Here is a 16,283-nt window from a genome sequence, read left to right as displayed (position 1 = left end):
ACTATATATTTTGAACAGAAGTTATAAAACAAATAAAATATATTTTAATACAAATTGTTGTAGAGTACTTTGAAGACTCTAAATTAAGAAATATTTTTATAATGTTTTTTTTTTGTTAAATATCTCTCCTGTAAAGTTAAAAAATTGTCGCATAAACCAATTTGTCTTTTAACCCTCGAATGTACTAACTTTCATCAACTTCCATGTCGTAGTTTCTAAAATATTGGCGAAAAACTGTATTTTTTTTATAAAAGGGCGTACAGTCACCAGCACCAATATCTGACACAATAAGCGTGCATAAATATCTGATACGACTCTATTTCTAGGGTCGGAAGGACGTGTCAGATATTTTTGCACGCTCCGCTGTAGTAGATATTAATGCTGGTGACTGTACCTAAATCTTAGTAACCATTTTAACTTCGATTCGACTTCGGAACCATTCGTAGTACCTACTTGGTCCGACATACTCACCCAGTTTTATAATAATACTAGCGCCCCGCCCCGGCTTCGCACGGGCAAAGTAAAAAAAACGGCCAAGTGCGAGTCGGACTCTCGTGCGAAGGGTTCCGTACCTATACAACATTAGACATCAGCATAAAACATTTTGTTCTGTTTTTAGTATTTGCGTATTTAGCGGCAATAGAAATACATAATCTGTGAAAGTTTCAACTGTCTAGCTATCACGATTCGTGAGATACTGCATAGTGCCAGACAGATAGACAGACGGACAGTGGAGTCTTAGTAATAGGGTCCCGTTTTAATTACCCTTTGGGCACAGAACTCTAAAAAGGTCTCTAATCGTGTGCCCATGTCACACACATTTTTCAGCTCAATTTCCCAAAAACTACACCCGACACGCACGAAGCCGGGGCGCTTCAACGTATAGAGTAAATGCATTTTTTGGTTAGATTGATATTTATAATTTCGTAATATCTTTTGAATGGAATGTCCGATTTGGATAATTCAAAAAGTAATCTACTGGTATTGAAACCGTCGTGAATATATATACTTATTTGGACAAGGATTAATACAAAGGTATGGATAACATGGCCTGATTTTAGAACTACAATAGTTGGACATATAGTATCCGGAAGGTTTTTGTAGATCTCAAGATCAATACATCAATGTATTCTTTAATATCGTAAAATGTTTTTTGTTCTATTATCAATAATTTCTACAGCGCATGCGATCAAAGATGTTTTATGGCAACTTTTTTTACACTCTCGAGTTACATTATTGTAGTTTTTCTACGGACGGAACCCTAATTTTTTCTGTTAATAAGTATAGCCTATGGCACTTTGGAATAATTTATCAATCTAATAGTGAAAGAATTTTTAAAATCGGTCCAGTAGTTTTTGAGTTAATTCGTAACAAACATCCAAAAATCCAAAGTTATCCTCTTTATAATATTAGTATAGTAGTTTTAGTACGGAACCCTAATTTTTTCTGTTAAAAAATATAGCCTATGGCACTGGAATAATTTAGCATTCCAGTAGTGAAAGAATTTTTAAAATCGGTCCCGTAGTTTTTCAGTTAATTCGTAACAAACATCCAAAAATCCAAAGTTTTCCTCTTTATTTGAATAGAACTAGGTCCTTATTAGCATAATTCCACACAAAGAGCCACAATGAAACATCGACGAACATAAAATCAATACTTAGTTAAGACAATCTGCGTCATGTGCATCGCTGTATTCATGATTTATACCTAACGAAATTGGGTCAAAGTTACGTCCGACATTGCGGCGGAAATGTGCCCTACTTCGGAGATTCGCAGCGGGTCGAGACATTTTAACCGACTCCAGACAATAAACCGGTCACACTTTCAGTATCAACAACGTCGTGTGAACTGCAGTCTCAGTGATTCTTTATTTAACATGTTATTAACCGACTTCAAAACAGGAGGAGGTCAAATCGGTATCAATTCATCATTTTATATATTATCGATGAATTTAATGAAAATAACTAAATTCTTAACGGCAGCGAGTATTACATAACTAAATCGAACATCATCACCAATACATACATATATAAATTTTTCAACTATCTTGTCAATTTGGTAAAAATATGAGTTTTTAAGCACGTTTTGCTTACCAGAATTGAATAAATGATTACGACGACGTAGTACCCCGTGACGGACACGTTTGCTAAATTAACAGCAAAGTTGGCAGCTGCTCAAATTCTACGATAATTTATGTAAATACATATACATACTATAATATTATGTTATTATGTAGGTACATAATACGGCCCGAAGATAAGATATATCAACAAATCAGACGTTCACACCAGTAAAATTATGTAGATTATATCAAGACGGTTCAATCATTAACAGAAGAACTCAAACATCTGTAATAGTACATTACTGTAGAGGCCGGGAAGTAGGGGGTTGCCGGCCAAGCAGATATAGGGATGCGCGAGGCTGGCCACCCCACGTTCCGGCCGAGGCTTGTATAGTGCTTTTCTCAAACATGACATGAAATAAAATAATAAAAAAACGAGAAATCAAGCTGGCGGGATGCAAGTCTGGTCGCCCTGATGCGTGCGCGTGTCGCGCTGGCTGCTGGTGCGGCGGCCGTACATAGGCCGTACGCCGTACGGCGTAGGCCGTATCGCGGAGCGCGCGTTGAAACAAAAGACGGTCGCATTACAGGCCAGCGGCCTGCAAAGTTGTATGAAATCTCTTTGTAGGCCGCTAGAGTGACCGCGCGCAGACAGGCGAGCCGCAGCGCCTGCAGCGCGATACTTCCCGGCCTATTATTTGTAACACAACGTCAATATTTCATGTCATTTTTGAGAAAAAGTTCTTACCTACTCTCTACCAATCATCAATGTCGATATAATACGTACACGTTTGTGTCGATGACTGTACAAAGAGAAGCGTAAACAAGTTTTAAGTTTATAATTTTCTTTATGTTCTATGAGCTTACCTGATAAATGCTGTTGGTGAGCTACTGTCCTCTGAAACAAAGAAACAGTTTAAATGTTACTTTTGTGATATTATAGTTAAAGATCATAAATTTCAACGTCTAGCCCCGCAGTTAACAAAAATTTTATGGCGACGGAACCCTATTGGAAAACTAAAATTAACGACTTATTCAATGGTAGGTAGTACTTTTATAACATCACAGTACACCATAAATAGTAGCTTATACAACAAGAGCATAAACCGAGCCATTTTACCCGAGGCATTCATTAGCCACCCGAGCCGGTACGATTACCTTGGTCTTAGACGAAGATTTTACTTTATGCACTAGAGCATAAAAAGTAATTTTATGTCGCCTACACCCAGCATAAATAACAACTTTATGAGCATGAGAAGTGAAAAATAACTTCGAAAAATATTTTTTTTATTTTATGTAAAACTATAAATTAGAGATGCTACGAATATTCGGCCACTATTAGGTATTTGGCCTATTCGGCCACTCTTTTTGGTATAATACCCGCCTGCGCTCCCGTCCGTATGCATTGCAACGAGAGACAGGTTGCGACTCGTCTTATTATTGTTTACGCGCTCGACAAGCATGTATTTGTACCGAATATTCAGCGGCCGAATATTCGGCGCTTCGTTCGGCCGACAGCGTTGCCGAATATTCGGTATTCGGCCTCCACTAAAAATCTCTACTAAAGATCAATCATATCAATCAAAATAAATCGATTAAACTAAAAAAATTAAATTATATAGCAATGCATTAAAAATAAAAGGAATCTAGTTAGTGAACAATTGTTTCCACTGTTGCTATTTACTTTCCTCTCAAACGAAGTGACAAGCAGTAAAGTATTAAATCCATTTTCCCCTCGACGTGTCTATCTACCTTCGCCGTACCAGCTCGGGTGGCTATATGAACGCCTCGGGTAAAATGGCTAGTTTTATGCTCTTGTTGTACAATGTACTATTTATTTATGGCCAATACTTTTGTAGAACCATACACATATGTAACTGCAACTGCCAACATTTCGATAGTTTTGTTGACTGTAATGGAACCGCAATGAAAAATATATGGGCATTCGCCAGCTGGAAAGCAGTCCGTCTGTATAGCCCTTAGAAACGCCGGCAATGTTAAATGGAACGCCACTATTTTCGTCGGCAACTTGAACAATCAGCGACAAATTATTACTGTGGAAGTATACAGGGTGGCCCATTTAGATCGGTCAGTATGGAAAAGTCTGAAACTATAATACATACGAAGATCTTAGGAGACATGTCATCGATTTTAGTAACAAGAAAAACTGCATTCAAGCATTTAAAAAAAAAACTTGTTCTCAGTACGGGAATCAAACCAGGTCATTTTGAAAAAAAATCTACATTACTTATTTCTATTTGGATATCGATAGTGTAGGTCAAGCAGTAAATGTTACTATGAAACACAATATCTTGAATAAATAAAATACATTGTTTTCATATGCGTTATGTAAGTAAGTTTTATTTTTCAATCGTCCGGGTTCAATTCCCGAGTTGAGTACATGTTTTTTTTTTACAGTGTGGATGCAGTTTTTCTTGTTAAATATTAAACCGATTACATGGTTCCTAAGAACAGGTTTTCGTATGTCTTATAGTATCAGACTTTCCCAAACTGACCGATCTAAATGGGCCACCCTGTATACTTCCACAGTAACAGTTTGTCGCTGATTGTTCAAGTTTCCGACGAAAACAGTGGCATTCGATTAATTATGATCACCAAATTAAGTAAGTACGTACTAGGGTTTCTGGTTTCTCGACCTTCCTTTTTTCTCGAGTATCGAGAATTCTCGAGGCTAATTTCTCGAGTTTTCTCGGGTTCTCGAGTCTTATATAAAAACCTCAAAACCATGAAATAAAATGTTTTTTTAATCAGTGACGTTTTTATTGCACCATAATCATAATTTTGCTGTATTTTTACGACGCAGTGTGCAAGTGTATGCAACCCCATACATTTCAGCCGAAATAAACGAGTATGTGATTGCGTACAATTACCCACTCCGCACGTTTACCCCACACACATGACTAAGTGTGTGTGTGTATGTCCATTTCTTTAGTCCTTGCTGCAGCCTAAACGGCTGGACGGATTTTAACATATGAGGAATCCTTAGATTCGTTAGAACTGTCGGAGAGAGATAGAATATACAGGGTGTAACATTCATATCGGTCAGCATGGGAAAGTCTGAAACCATAAGACATACGAAGATCAGTTCTTAGGAACCATGTCTTTGATTCTAGTAATTAGAAAAACTGCATTCATACATATTCTCGCAAGCAAGCAAGTCGGAAAAATATACGATTAGTGGAAATTTTGTCGGTACATTAGACCTCCAAACTGGCGTCCAAAAATATTATATTATTCTAAAAATATTTTATAATACTCTAAGAATTCATACTACAAAATTTTCAAGATTTATAGTAATGTTATTTAATTATCTAGCCCGGCTAGCAGCGTAGCAAATTGGGATAAATAATTTTATACTTTTGGGCCCTATGCATACCATTTTATTGAGCTACTTTCGGATCTAATTGTCGTTATTAGTACATTGTATCTTAAGGGCGGTAAATAAGGAATTACGAACGAGAGTCTATTAGAAGCCCGAAGTCGAAGACTGAGAGCTTTAATGAGTCGATGTTCGTAATTCTAGTACCGCCCGTGCGACATACAATGTTTTTCATCACATTTGCAAGTAAAATTTTATATTTGTAAAAGAAAAAACTCGCAAGCTCGTCTGTTTAATACTCATACTCAGCCAGCAATTGCCTACTTCCAGGCCACGACAATAATCTACTATTCAGGCGCCTCATTTTAATTAAATGTAATAAATTTCTCTTTGGAAGCTGGTATTAATGATTTACATTTTTTTCTAATTATAAGCCGAATGCCGAAGGAGTTCCTTCTGGGTGGCAGCCATTAAATGACAGTTACGTAATTGACTCCTCAATCATCACGGAAGGCAGGTAGATAAGGACGGTTTAATGGACTCGTTCCACAAAGTAATGATCGTTTTGTCATTGACGACTGTGATGATAGTGATGGCGCTAGAATTTAATCATGTTGAACTATTTTAGCACAATGTATTTGTACGGCATTTAAATGTAAAGCCGTATCACGTTATTTCAGTAAAACCGACTTTCGTGCGGCGATTTACTTTATTCTTTAGTTTATTATATTATATTATTTAGTTTATTCTTGGTACAAAACAAAATGAAACGATCATGAAAATACGACTTATCTATATTCAATCTAAAATTAGTAAATGGAGTGAATAGTCAGCGTTAAATATAATACTAAGACATAAGTAGTCGAAGAAATGAGAGAGAACCTTCTTATTTTGCCATACTTATGAAAAAACGTGTTAAATTACATCTAGATATACTTACCACATTTTTGCTCGTAAAATATGTCGGGTAAAAATATTGTTTATATACGGGTTATTAAAATAACATTCAAGTTACAATAATCATCTTATCCGCTTGATGCCAATGCAATTTTTAACCGACTTCAAAAAAGGAGCAGGTTCTACGTTCCAATGTTTGTATTTTTTTTATGTATGTTTACCGATTATTCAGTCATTGTGGCCGGATTTTCAAAATTCTTTTTTTATTTGAAAGAGAACTCTTCTGAGGTGTTCTCATTGTCACCAAGTCAAGATCTGATGATGGGATCCGAGGGAAAACCTCAAATTTTATAGGCACACCTATGGCGATTTTGGCATTTTTAGCATTAAGATAGTAAGCATTTACATTCAGAAAGTATCATTTGGTGAGCTGGACCTGATGAAAAAGACCGTAGACGACCAACGGAACTCGTCAAAGCTAAGTAATGCTCACTCGTCTGTAAACGATCATTAATCATATACCTACGCGGCTAAGGAAAAGCTTCAAGCTAATAACTCTTCTGAGCTGATCTAATGTTGAAGCCGGAAGGTAGGCAACTGAACTCTGTTATAAAACAACGTAACTAAGCCCTGTTTGGGCTTAATGGAATCGTTGTGAGATTTACTTTGGCAACGAATCGCTAAAAAGTGAGCAATAGAGAAAATTTGTTACAAAAAAGTAAAACCGACTCCACAAAAATAAAAAAATATCAAAAAATGGAACCGACTACAAAAAACTTGAAAATATTTTTCTATGTACCTACTAGCTCGAAGTCGGTGACTCAGCACGCCTCAGCAGGAGGGACTGAAACCCATAGTACCTGTACCTATATACATATATGAGGTAGACGACTATTGTTCCACTCCTGCTGGCTCGTGCTGAGGCAACGACTTCGAGCTAGTAGGTACATAGAAAAATATTCTCAAGGTTTTTGTAATCGGTTCCATTTTTTGCTATTTTTTTAGTTTACTATCACTGCCAGGTAGGTAGAAGAATTACAATGGACTAGAGTTTACCCGCGGCTTCGCACGCGTAAACTATTCGATCTGGTAGTTACAATTGAAATTCCGGGATTTTACAAAATTCCCGTGGGAAATCCCAAAATATATAGCGTAATCATTTTTGAGCTGTTGTGTTAAGAACAACTATTCCGTGGGAATATTATAATAAAAGTAGCCTGTGTTATTTCAGACATCCTTTCTACATACCAAATTTCATGACTCTAAAAGCCCAGCGTAATCTGGCGCGCGGCAATGCATGGGTAAAGAGCTTTACAGACTGCAATGCAGGATAATAAATAGATTTATTTTTCCCTGAATGGCAACACTGGCATAGATAATAGATCGCTCAAAAATCGAACTTGTGATTTTATTTTGCTTAATATAAAAAATTTACACACCCAATAACATATTTTCTCAAGTTTTTCGCGATTCCCAAGGTCAAAGAATCGAATTGCTATAAAATTCCAGAGAAATAATGCTTTGCTTGAGAGAAACATATCAAAATGGTGTTGTAGAGCGCCATCCTGGTCTGTCTCGTTTTTTTCCCTTCTGACGGTTCACTTTTATATTATAGTATAGATGCAAGGAAAATAATACTGCATTACACAGAAATAAAAAAACTTGCTCCTCCGCGGAAAGAACGTAGCTAATGGTCACTGCTGTATTCGCTGAATGGTCGAGAATGCATGATCGTTTTGTACCGACTGACTGAACTTTCATTGATATACATCTTGTAGTTTTGGAGTAAAATGCCTGTGACATACGGACAAACGGACAGACAGACAGACAAACAGACAGACAGACAGACGGACTTGACGAAACTATAAAGGTTCCGTTTTTGCCATTTTGGCTCCGGAACCCTAAAAAAGTGCGATACATTTCGTTATGCGACATATAATAAACTACTTACTCATAGAATTGCGTGGAAGTTCTACTGTTGCCAGAGTTGTTCTAAGTGATCAGAGGGAATAGAAGAAGGCCCGTTGTGATTGCGACACAGATATTACCCAACCCAACCCATCTTATATATCCATACCTATGTAATATACAAAAAAAAAACAGATAAAAAGAAACTACATTCATCAATCAACATATTTAGTATCACCGTAGATAGTGTCACCGTATTTTACCTGCATTAGATAAAAATCTGACACAAAAACTACACTATAATATACGGTACAGTTGTTTACCTTTGATCTTTCAATAGTTATTTGTAGATTATGGCGTGATTTCGGTTATAACAAGGATTTTGTAAGCTCTAATTTAGTTTAGTCGCCGTGAAACATGGAAAATTAGACAAAAGACTATTAATACAGGCCGTACAACACTGCGTCAAGCAAGTGATTGAAACTATATTTTACTATATCGTACTAACATTAGATTTTAGCGAAAGTTTTTCCTTTGATTTTACATTGAACAAAGCCATTGAACTTATTTAGAAATAAAAAAAAATAGTGACTATCATTCACTAGGTATGCCATGCAATGACAAAATATGTAATAACGAACTCGATCAGTGGATAAGTTTTTTTTTTATTACTTATGACATTTCCACTATAGGTTAATTTGTCTACGCGATATCACATCATACATAAACATAACATGTATTTACCTACAATGAAGAATGTAAAATATATGCAAACACAACCCTAGTGTCAAGTGTGTTAGAGCGTGTTTAGATCTGATGGCGACTGTTCCTTATCTGAGGCCTGAATAAAATTATGTAAATGTATGTATGTAAATACTTTATTGTACATAAAACACAAAAATAATACAAAAAGAAAACAACAAAACAAAAGAGTACAAAGGCGAACTTATCCCTAAAAGGGATCTTTTCAAACTAACCTAAAGTTATGTTATTATTTATAAGAAAAATTAAATTCTCGAATCTCTGACTGGAGGTCACACATTACATTACGTCATGAAAGCAGTGATGTGTGATGTGATGTAGAAATAAAATATAACAAACCAGCTGTTTCCTGTAACTTCGTATAGCCTATGTCAACCGAGAATAGAGTCGATTTCTAAAAGTGAAAGATTTTTCCCTACTAACAGACAATCAAAGCTAACCTTTTTATTATTCAAACGTATTCAATAAGTAGCCATCGAAGTAGTTTAAAAAACAAGATTTAAGTACAAGGAAAATTTAGTTATAATTACTAAGTAATTATTCGCGTCGCAAATATATATTTTGCTAAAATTTCTTCCGACGTTTCGACCATATTAGTGGAGCTACTGATATTGGAAATGGACGAATCTGACTCAAATTATTCGAATCCATTTAAAGGTAGTTATTACTTTTTGACCAGTGTATCTAAATACACTTTTTATATACTTATACATTTTGTTATAAATCTAGTTGGATAAACCCCAATTGCAATGGCCGTGGTCTCGAGTAGACTATAAGTAGTGCATTTGTTGTATAGATAGCCTTAAGTAATTCCCAGGTGATATTAATTATATGAGTGACAATCGCGAAAGCTTAAAACTTTGAATATAAGTTTTCCTGAATTAAAACACTTAGTGACAAACATTAATTGATACTACAAAAACAAAACCTGAATGGCTACAAAGTTCATCCATATCCTGTTTAACACTGAATCGATCCTAGAGCTGGGCTGTTTTTGTCTTCCATACAACCCGGTTTGGCCATAGTTTGAATGAAGTAGGTAATTAATTTAAATATATTTAGTCGTAAGAACAATGTACTCATGCTTACGAAACAAAGACACTAATTCTCACAACATCAATTTCTACAAAACATTAAAAACATTTGATTAGCAGAGATAAAACTAACTACCAATTTAAGTATAAAATATTCGAGCAGTGGAAATACGTATCTACCTAAAGAACAGTGTAAACGCGCGATCCTTTTTAAATTAACTCTTCCAGTTATTATGTGGCCTCGGTACTGCGTCGCATCGCAACTTTTAACTAAACGTGGACGCGTAGGTAGTTCACAAGGAGTCATGCCGTCACCGTTTTAAATCAAATATCGAGAGCCGCACATGATAATGACTTAATTACACGATACCTATTCATGGACTAAATCAGAAGCATCAAATCACGAACCGTTCAATAATCGCACAAAATTTATCGATTAGCCTATGTGAGATCACAGTGGGTAGTCGCATCGTCGCGCTTGGCGAACTTGATAACGAAGTATGCAACGGACACAAACAAATGATATAACGAGCTAATTTTGATTGCTATCATTTGCTTTTTACAGAAATTACCATCGAAACGACTTTCATACTTTTTAGTAGGTACCTGTTGTTGTTGCTGATGGTTTTGAGCCACAATCCTAATTCCGCTCAGCTCTAAGGATCGAGGGTCCAGCGATCGGCTGCGAGGTTTCTCTGAATAAAAATCATCTCTCTTCCCTTTTTTCCACCTGAAGTAATTCGACATCGCAGCACACTTTCCGTCACACCCTCTACAAGCACATGTTTACTGCGTACATTGTTAACACAAGTGTCGGTACGGATGGCACATTGTCGTACTAGCCGCGAGGTTATAGCACGCAGACATCTCTGTAAGTACTGAGCGATAACGTCGGTGTCACGAGACGACTATCGTTATGCAACGATAGAGTGCGAACATGTACGATTTCCGACTTTGCTTAGTTCCGGCACAGAACTGGGAAGTGATCGCGGGAGATGTGCAGGCGCCACTGTCTCTTATCGTGCATCTATCACAATTTTATCGTTGCGTTCATTGCCGTTACAGTGCTGAGTATGCTCTTAACAATGTCTTCTTATATTATCAGTGGTTTAAAATATTCTCTACAAATTTTGATTTGATTTTACAATAATTTCTATTGATTTCATTAACTGAAAGTGTGTTTCCTTCAAGGCGAGCACTTAAGCGTATACTTGTATTTATATTGTACCTATGCATTGACGTCAACATTAACAATAATTTGTTAACCTACTGAATGACAAAACAATTTTACCATATAATTGTTTAATCAACTTTGTTGGAGGTGTATCTTATCACAAGTATCAAAAGGGACTAGTTTAAGTACGTACCCACTTCATAACCTTATAAGCAAAACCACTGTACCTATCTATTTAAATGTTTTTGCTAGAGTAATATTTCTTTGCAATTTACCGGTTTAGCAGTTTTTGAGATATTGAGCTTTGAAGTGACAAAGTCGGGGGTTTTCCAACTTTTTGTTGGTTAGGTTATACTATACGATGTAAGTACCAACAAAACTACAATATAGGGCAGTCGTGTAGAGTAAATACAGATTGAGAAGAGAGTGACTTATGTATTTTTTCAAGAAATTCCTTTCTCAGTTAAATTTTGTTTTAAGCACAAATACTTACATCGAAGGCTTTATTCATTTATAAGTCAAAGTGATAATCAGGCTTTTGTATTTAATTCTGATATAGGAGCTGTCACAAAAAGTTATAAAAAATATTTATTGCATGCATATAAGCATGTAAGCTATACCATGTTTCTCATTACCGAGGTCATGTAGATAATTTAGGAAAACAGGTGGAAAATCAGTTGTCACAGCGCCACGTCACTGGTGGCGTCCAGCCCACCATAAATTCGACATATAAAAACTGGAATATAAGTACTCGAATATTTTAGATAAGTGAATGATTAGGTACTTATAAAAATAAAGTGACATGGTGATTTATTATTAAAAACCGCAGTCAGCTCTTCAAAGCACTGAAGACGCGTTAAACCCCTTTTAAAGTCGTAAAAAATTATCGCACGTAAATTTTCCTTCGAAACTTCCATTTTCAAAACTGACTTGTCAATTTTGAACCGATGCCGACGCTGTACTAAAATGGTTCGCCCGATTTCAGGTCATTCTATTGTTTTTCGAATTCTAAATTCAAATATTTTAAGATGATACTAGTTTTTTTATAATAATCACGGGAGGTTTGCAAACGACATAACTTAAAAGTCAGCCCTCCTATGGTAATTTAGCAGAATCCGGGAATTCAGTTTCAATGGCCAGACAAGGTAGGCAGGCAGACGCAGATCAGGCGAGTGTTGTAAAAATACAAGTTTTGCTTGTCAGAGACAGTACAATTTTTAAAAAATAATAATTTACGGTTAAGTGAAGCATCCACGAATACTTCATAAATAGGTAAGACACGACATTTAGACATTAACATAAACTTTGTCATCGTTAACAATGTTTACGATTTCTTAAAATCATGACGTCAGTGCTTCTCTGAAATGTAGGTCATGCATGGCATGGCATTAATTTATTTCATTGGTTTTGTGTTGTTATATTCTATTTTTTCTAACATGCTTCAAATTACAGATGCCAAACTGATGTAACTAGAGTCCCTCCTACTGTTACGCAAACTATCGATATTTTTGCAAGGGAGGGAACACTGGCTCGAAGGGAACAGTGGCTTGAAGGTGCTGTGTTAAAAAGGGAATAAGCTATAAAACTGTCCTCTACATCAAACGGAAGCGTTCGATACTCGATCATATATGAACTAGTTATTCGGCTGTTTCGGCGGCACGCGGATCTGTTATGATGCGTTTTTGTTTTCATCTTGCCGAAATTACATTTTTATGCAAGTTTCACTTAATTTTTTCCTAACTCGTACTAGTTATTTTATTTCTTGTGTTAATGTCGAAGACTATGCATTATAGGTACTCAGTATTTGCTGATGATTCGAAGCCATCAGTTATGCTGTTCGTTTCTAGTTTCATCTAAAATACAAAATGGCTCTAGGGTCAACAGTGACTTGTTTCCAGACTTGGCTCGCGAACCACTGTGTACCTCTAGGGCGTCCAGTCTCTGAAATAATTTTGAGTCTCGGGACTGAGACGAGACTTTATCGTCAGTCCCGGGAGTCTCGAAATTTCGAGACTTATCCACAAACCTATGAACTGAAGACAAACCATAATCTGGTCTGAATCTAAACTGAAGTCATAGTCGTAGTTACATATAAAAAAGTAGTGGGAGAAGAGCGGGCGACTTAAAATATAACGAATAATAAATCTATATAATAATATATAAAACAAAGTCGGGTTTGCTCGAACACTTATAACTCGAGAACGGCTGGGCCGATTTTCATGGTTTTTAATTTGTTGGATTTGTCTCTGTCCCGAATACCAGAATAAATATATAAATATCAAAGTCAAAGTATTTATTGTGTATTCAATGGTTATGTATTATGTTAGTGGTAGTTGTAGTGATTTATAGTGGTAGTGGTAGTACAGTCAAGGGCAAAGATATCGACACGGCCAAAGTTGCAAAAACATGTATACACGGCCTTAATGTTATGTGCATAGAGTCGCGTATACATATTTTTGCAACTTTGGCAGTGTCGATATCTTTGCCCTTGACTGTACGCAACACAATTGGTATCATTATTTATTGTGTATTCAATGGTTATGTATTATGTTAGTGGTAGTTGTAGTGATTTATAGTGGTAGTGGTAGTACGCAACACAATTGGTATCATTATGATTGCGAGTTTTGAGGAACCAACTAAACTAACAAGAACGGTCATTGTATATGAAAACTCTTAATCTTATACCAAATGGCTTACACGATTGAGCGGCAAATCGTGGTAAACAGTAGCTCGATTCCGAAGTAGCCACTGTGTAATGTTAGAACCACTGTCTACTAGGGGTACTAGTCACTGTGTACCACGACGTCTACACAGTGGCTCGATTTCCATTTTTTTTAAAATAATGAATATCTCTTTTTTGGTGAAAGTAATAGCAAATCCAACATGTGAAAGTTTAATAATGCACCGTGCTTTGTGCTTGTAACAACCATTTCAGGGATTTATATTTTTCATGCAACAGCCTGTTGAAAAAATCCTAGCCACTGTTGCCTCCTTGACCTAGTGCTAAAAGTGGCAATAGCATTATTTGTTGGTTTAAAGGTTACTTATCGAACTAACTTTCCGACTCTGACAAACAATCTTGCAAATTAATAATAAGCTCTTTTATTTGTAGTAAGTTAATATAACACAGTGCCTACGCAGTAACTTAACAATTTGTTAGCAAATCTCAGTTCAAATATTCGAACAATCCGCAGTTGTAATGTGATTTCATTGTTTCAAACATTATATCTCTGTTGGAAAAAATTAGTTACCGCCTCACAAAGCTGCATAATCATCAAGTGTCATTTGAATCATGATGCTAGAACAGATAATTTATAGGTGCCAATAATTATTTATTTAGAATGATATTTAAGTAAAAAACATCACAAGAAAATACGAGAACCTTTAGAACACAACATATGTGAAGGAGTTAAAAACTATTCTTAAGTGGGCACCGAGCTTCCAACTAACGCTATAATCAATTTTAGGTATTCTATGAACTCGTGGGTAAGGTTTTGTGCTACCTTAACCCGTCTTGAGCGAATCGGTGTTGTTTACAGACCTTTTTTGTAAATATAACCATGATATCACTGGCTTAGGTTTTACCGAGACGTTGCCCCCATGGAAGAATAAATAAATATAAAAAATCTACTAGCGTTTGTTCGCTGAAATACCATCTTCTATTTTAGAAGTTCTTGGGAAGATGAACTCTGTGACGCTTTGCACGTACGGAGTCACTTACGAAAATGGAACGCATGAATTTGAACGTCACTTGTGTGCGTCGGAAGTCTCGAGCGGTCGACGCGACGATGACGTTCAGTAGATCGCCAAACTCTCATCGTCGTGGGGGTAATGACCCTCCTCCCCCCTTTGTGCTCTACGACAATAGTTGTAATTTTTGTTAATTCATTGATTTTAATAAAATTTATTATGTTTCTGCGACAAACGCTCAATTAATCTAGAATTTAATGGAATTAAGCAATCTGGTAAACAAAATGTGGTGACTGACATTGACACTTGACTGACGATTGGCTGACTGACTGACTGACGTTGGCTCTAGTGATGTGAATGCTCTTTAAGATACTTCAATCATCAGTGAATAATCACTTTAAATATATTCATATTTCAGTTTTTTAAGTATTTATTATTCGTATGTTTATAGTTATGATACAATAGTAGCGAAATGAAAATACAAGTTTATTTATATATAAACGTTTTTTTGTTTTTAATTTTTTAATAAATAGCTTCTGTCCAATGGGGCAAAGAGTCAGAATGGCGGGGGTAAGGGTGTGTGGCCATTAAAAATATAAATATCAATTTTGGGTACGTGCGTGCGTTATTACGCGCGCGCGTGTGTGTGTGTGTGTGTGTGTGTGTGTGTGTGTGTGCGTGTGCGTGTGCGTGTGCGTGTGCGTGTGCGTGTGTGTGTGTGTGTGTGTTTGTTACTCCTTCACACTAAAACGGCTAGACAGACTTTGATGAAATTTGGTATGTAGATAGCTGAACATCTGGAATAACACATAGTTTTAGAATTACATTATCTTCAAATAAACGTAACGTTTTTTCCATACAAAATTTCACTCCCCTTTATAGCCCTTTATAGCCCTTTCAGGGTAGAAATTTTGAAAATGGTCAAACATGTATCCACATATTTTTTGACGAATATTTTTCCCAAGTTTATGATGGAGTATTCTAGAATTGAAAGAGTCAGTCAAAAATATTTATTAATTTAGAAGAGGCATTTAAATTTACATAAAACAGGGAAATGAGAGTAGACACAGGGAAGTGATTACAAATGATTTTTTGGTCCAAAAATGGACTCCACGGCAAATATGATATTAGTTAGAATAGAAAAATATATATGAAAAATAGAAATCTACATAATATAATACTATTTTATCGTACAATTAGAAACCAATATAAACTTACATTAAATAGTGTTACTTAACACAAATAATTAATATCTACGAATAAATTAATAGATATGCTTAATTCTACGACCTGAGCCAATAAAATTCCCCAATTTGCAGAGCCAGCCATAATTATCGGAAGGTAAGGTTGTTTCAATCAAATCATTAATTTTGTAGGTACAGCACTAAATTTCCAGAGACTAGACAGACTTCGGTG

The 16,283-nt window shown here is 35.9% G+C and overlaps 1 protein-coding gene across 3 annotated transcripts in view; it reads right to left on the bottom strand.

Moving 5' to 3' along the window:
- LOC141433708 (uncharacterized) overlaps positions 1-16,283 on the bottom strand; it is a 99,171-nt gene that overhangs the window by 47,948 nt on the left and 34,940 nt on the right. For all 3 annotated transcript variants that reach the window (XM_074095819.1, XM_074095811.1, XM_074095804.1), the window contains exon 8: positions 2,930-2,960. In XM_074095819.1, the coding sequence (XP_073951920.1) occupies positions 2,930-2,960 (31 nt within the window). The remainder of the gene's footprint in view (positions 1-2,929; positions 2,961-16,283) is intronic.

The sequence above is a fragment of the Choristoneura fumiferana genome, chromosome Z (assembly GCF_025370935.1).
Source record: "Choristoneura fumiferana chromosome Z, NRCan_CFum_1, whole genome shotgun sequence".
Taxonomy (NCBI): Eukaryota; Metazoa; Arthropoda; class Insecta; order Lepidoptera; family Tortricidae; genus Choristoneura; species Choristoneura fumiferana.
This window is presented reverse-complemented; position numbering and strand designations above follow the sequence as displayed.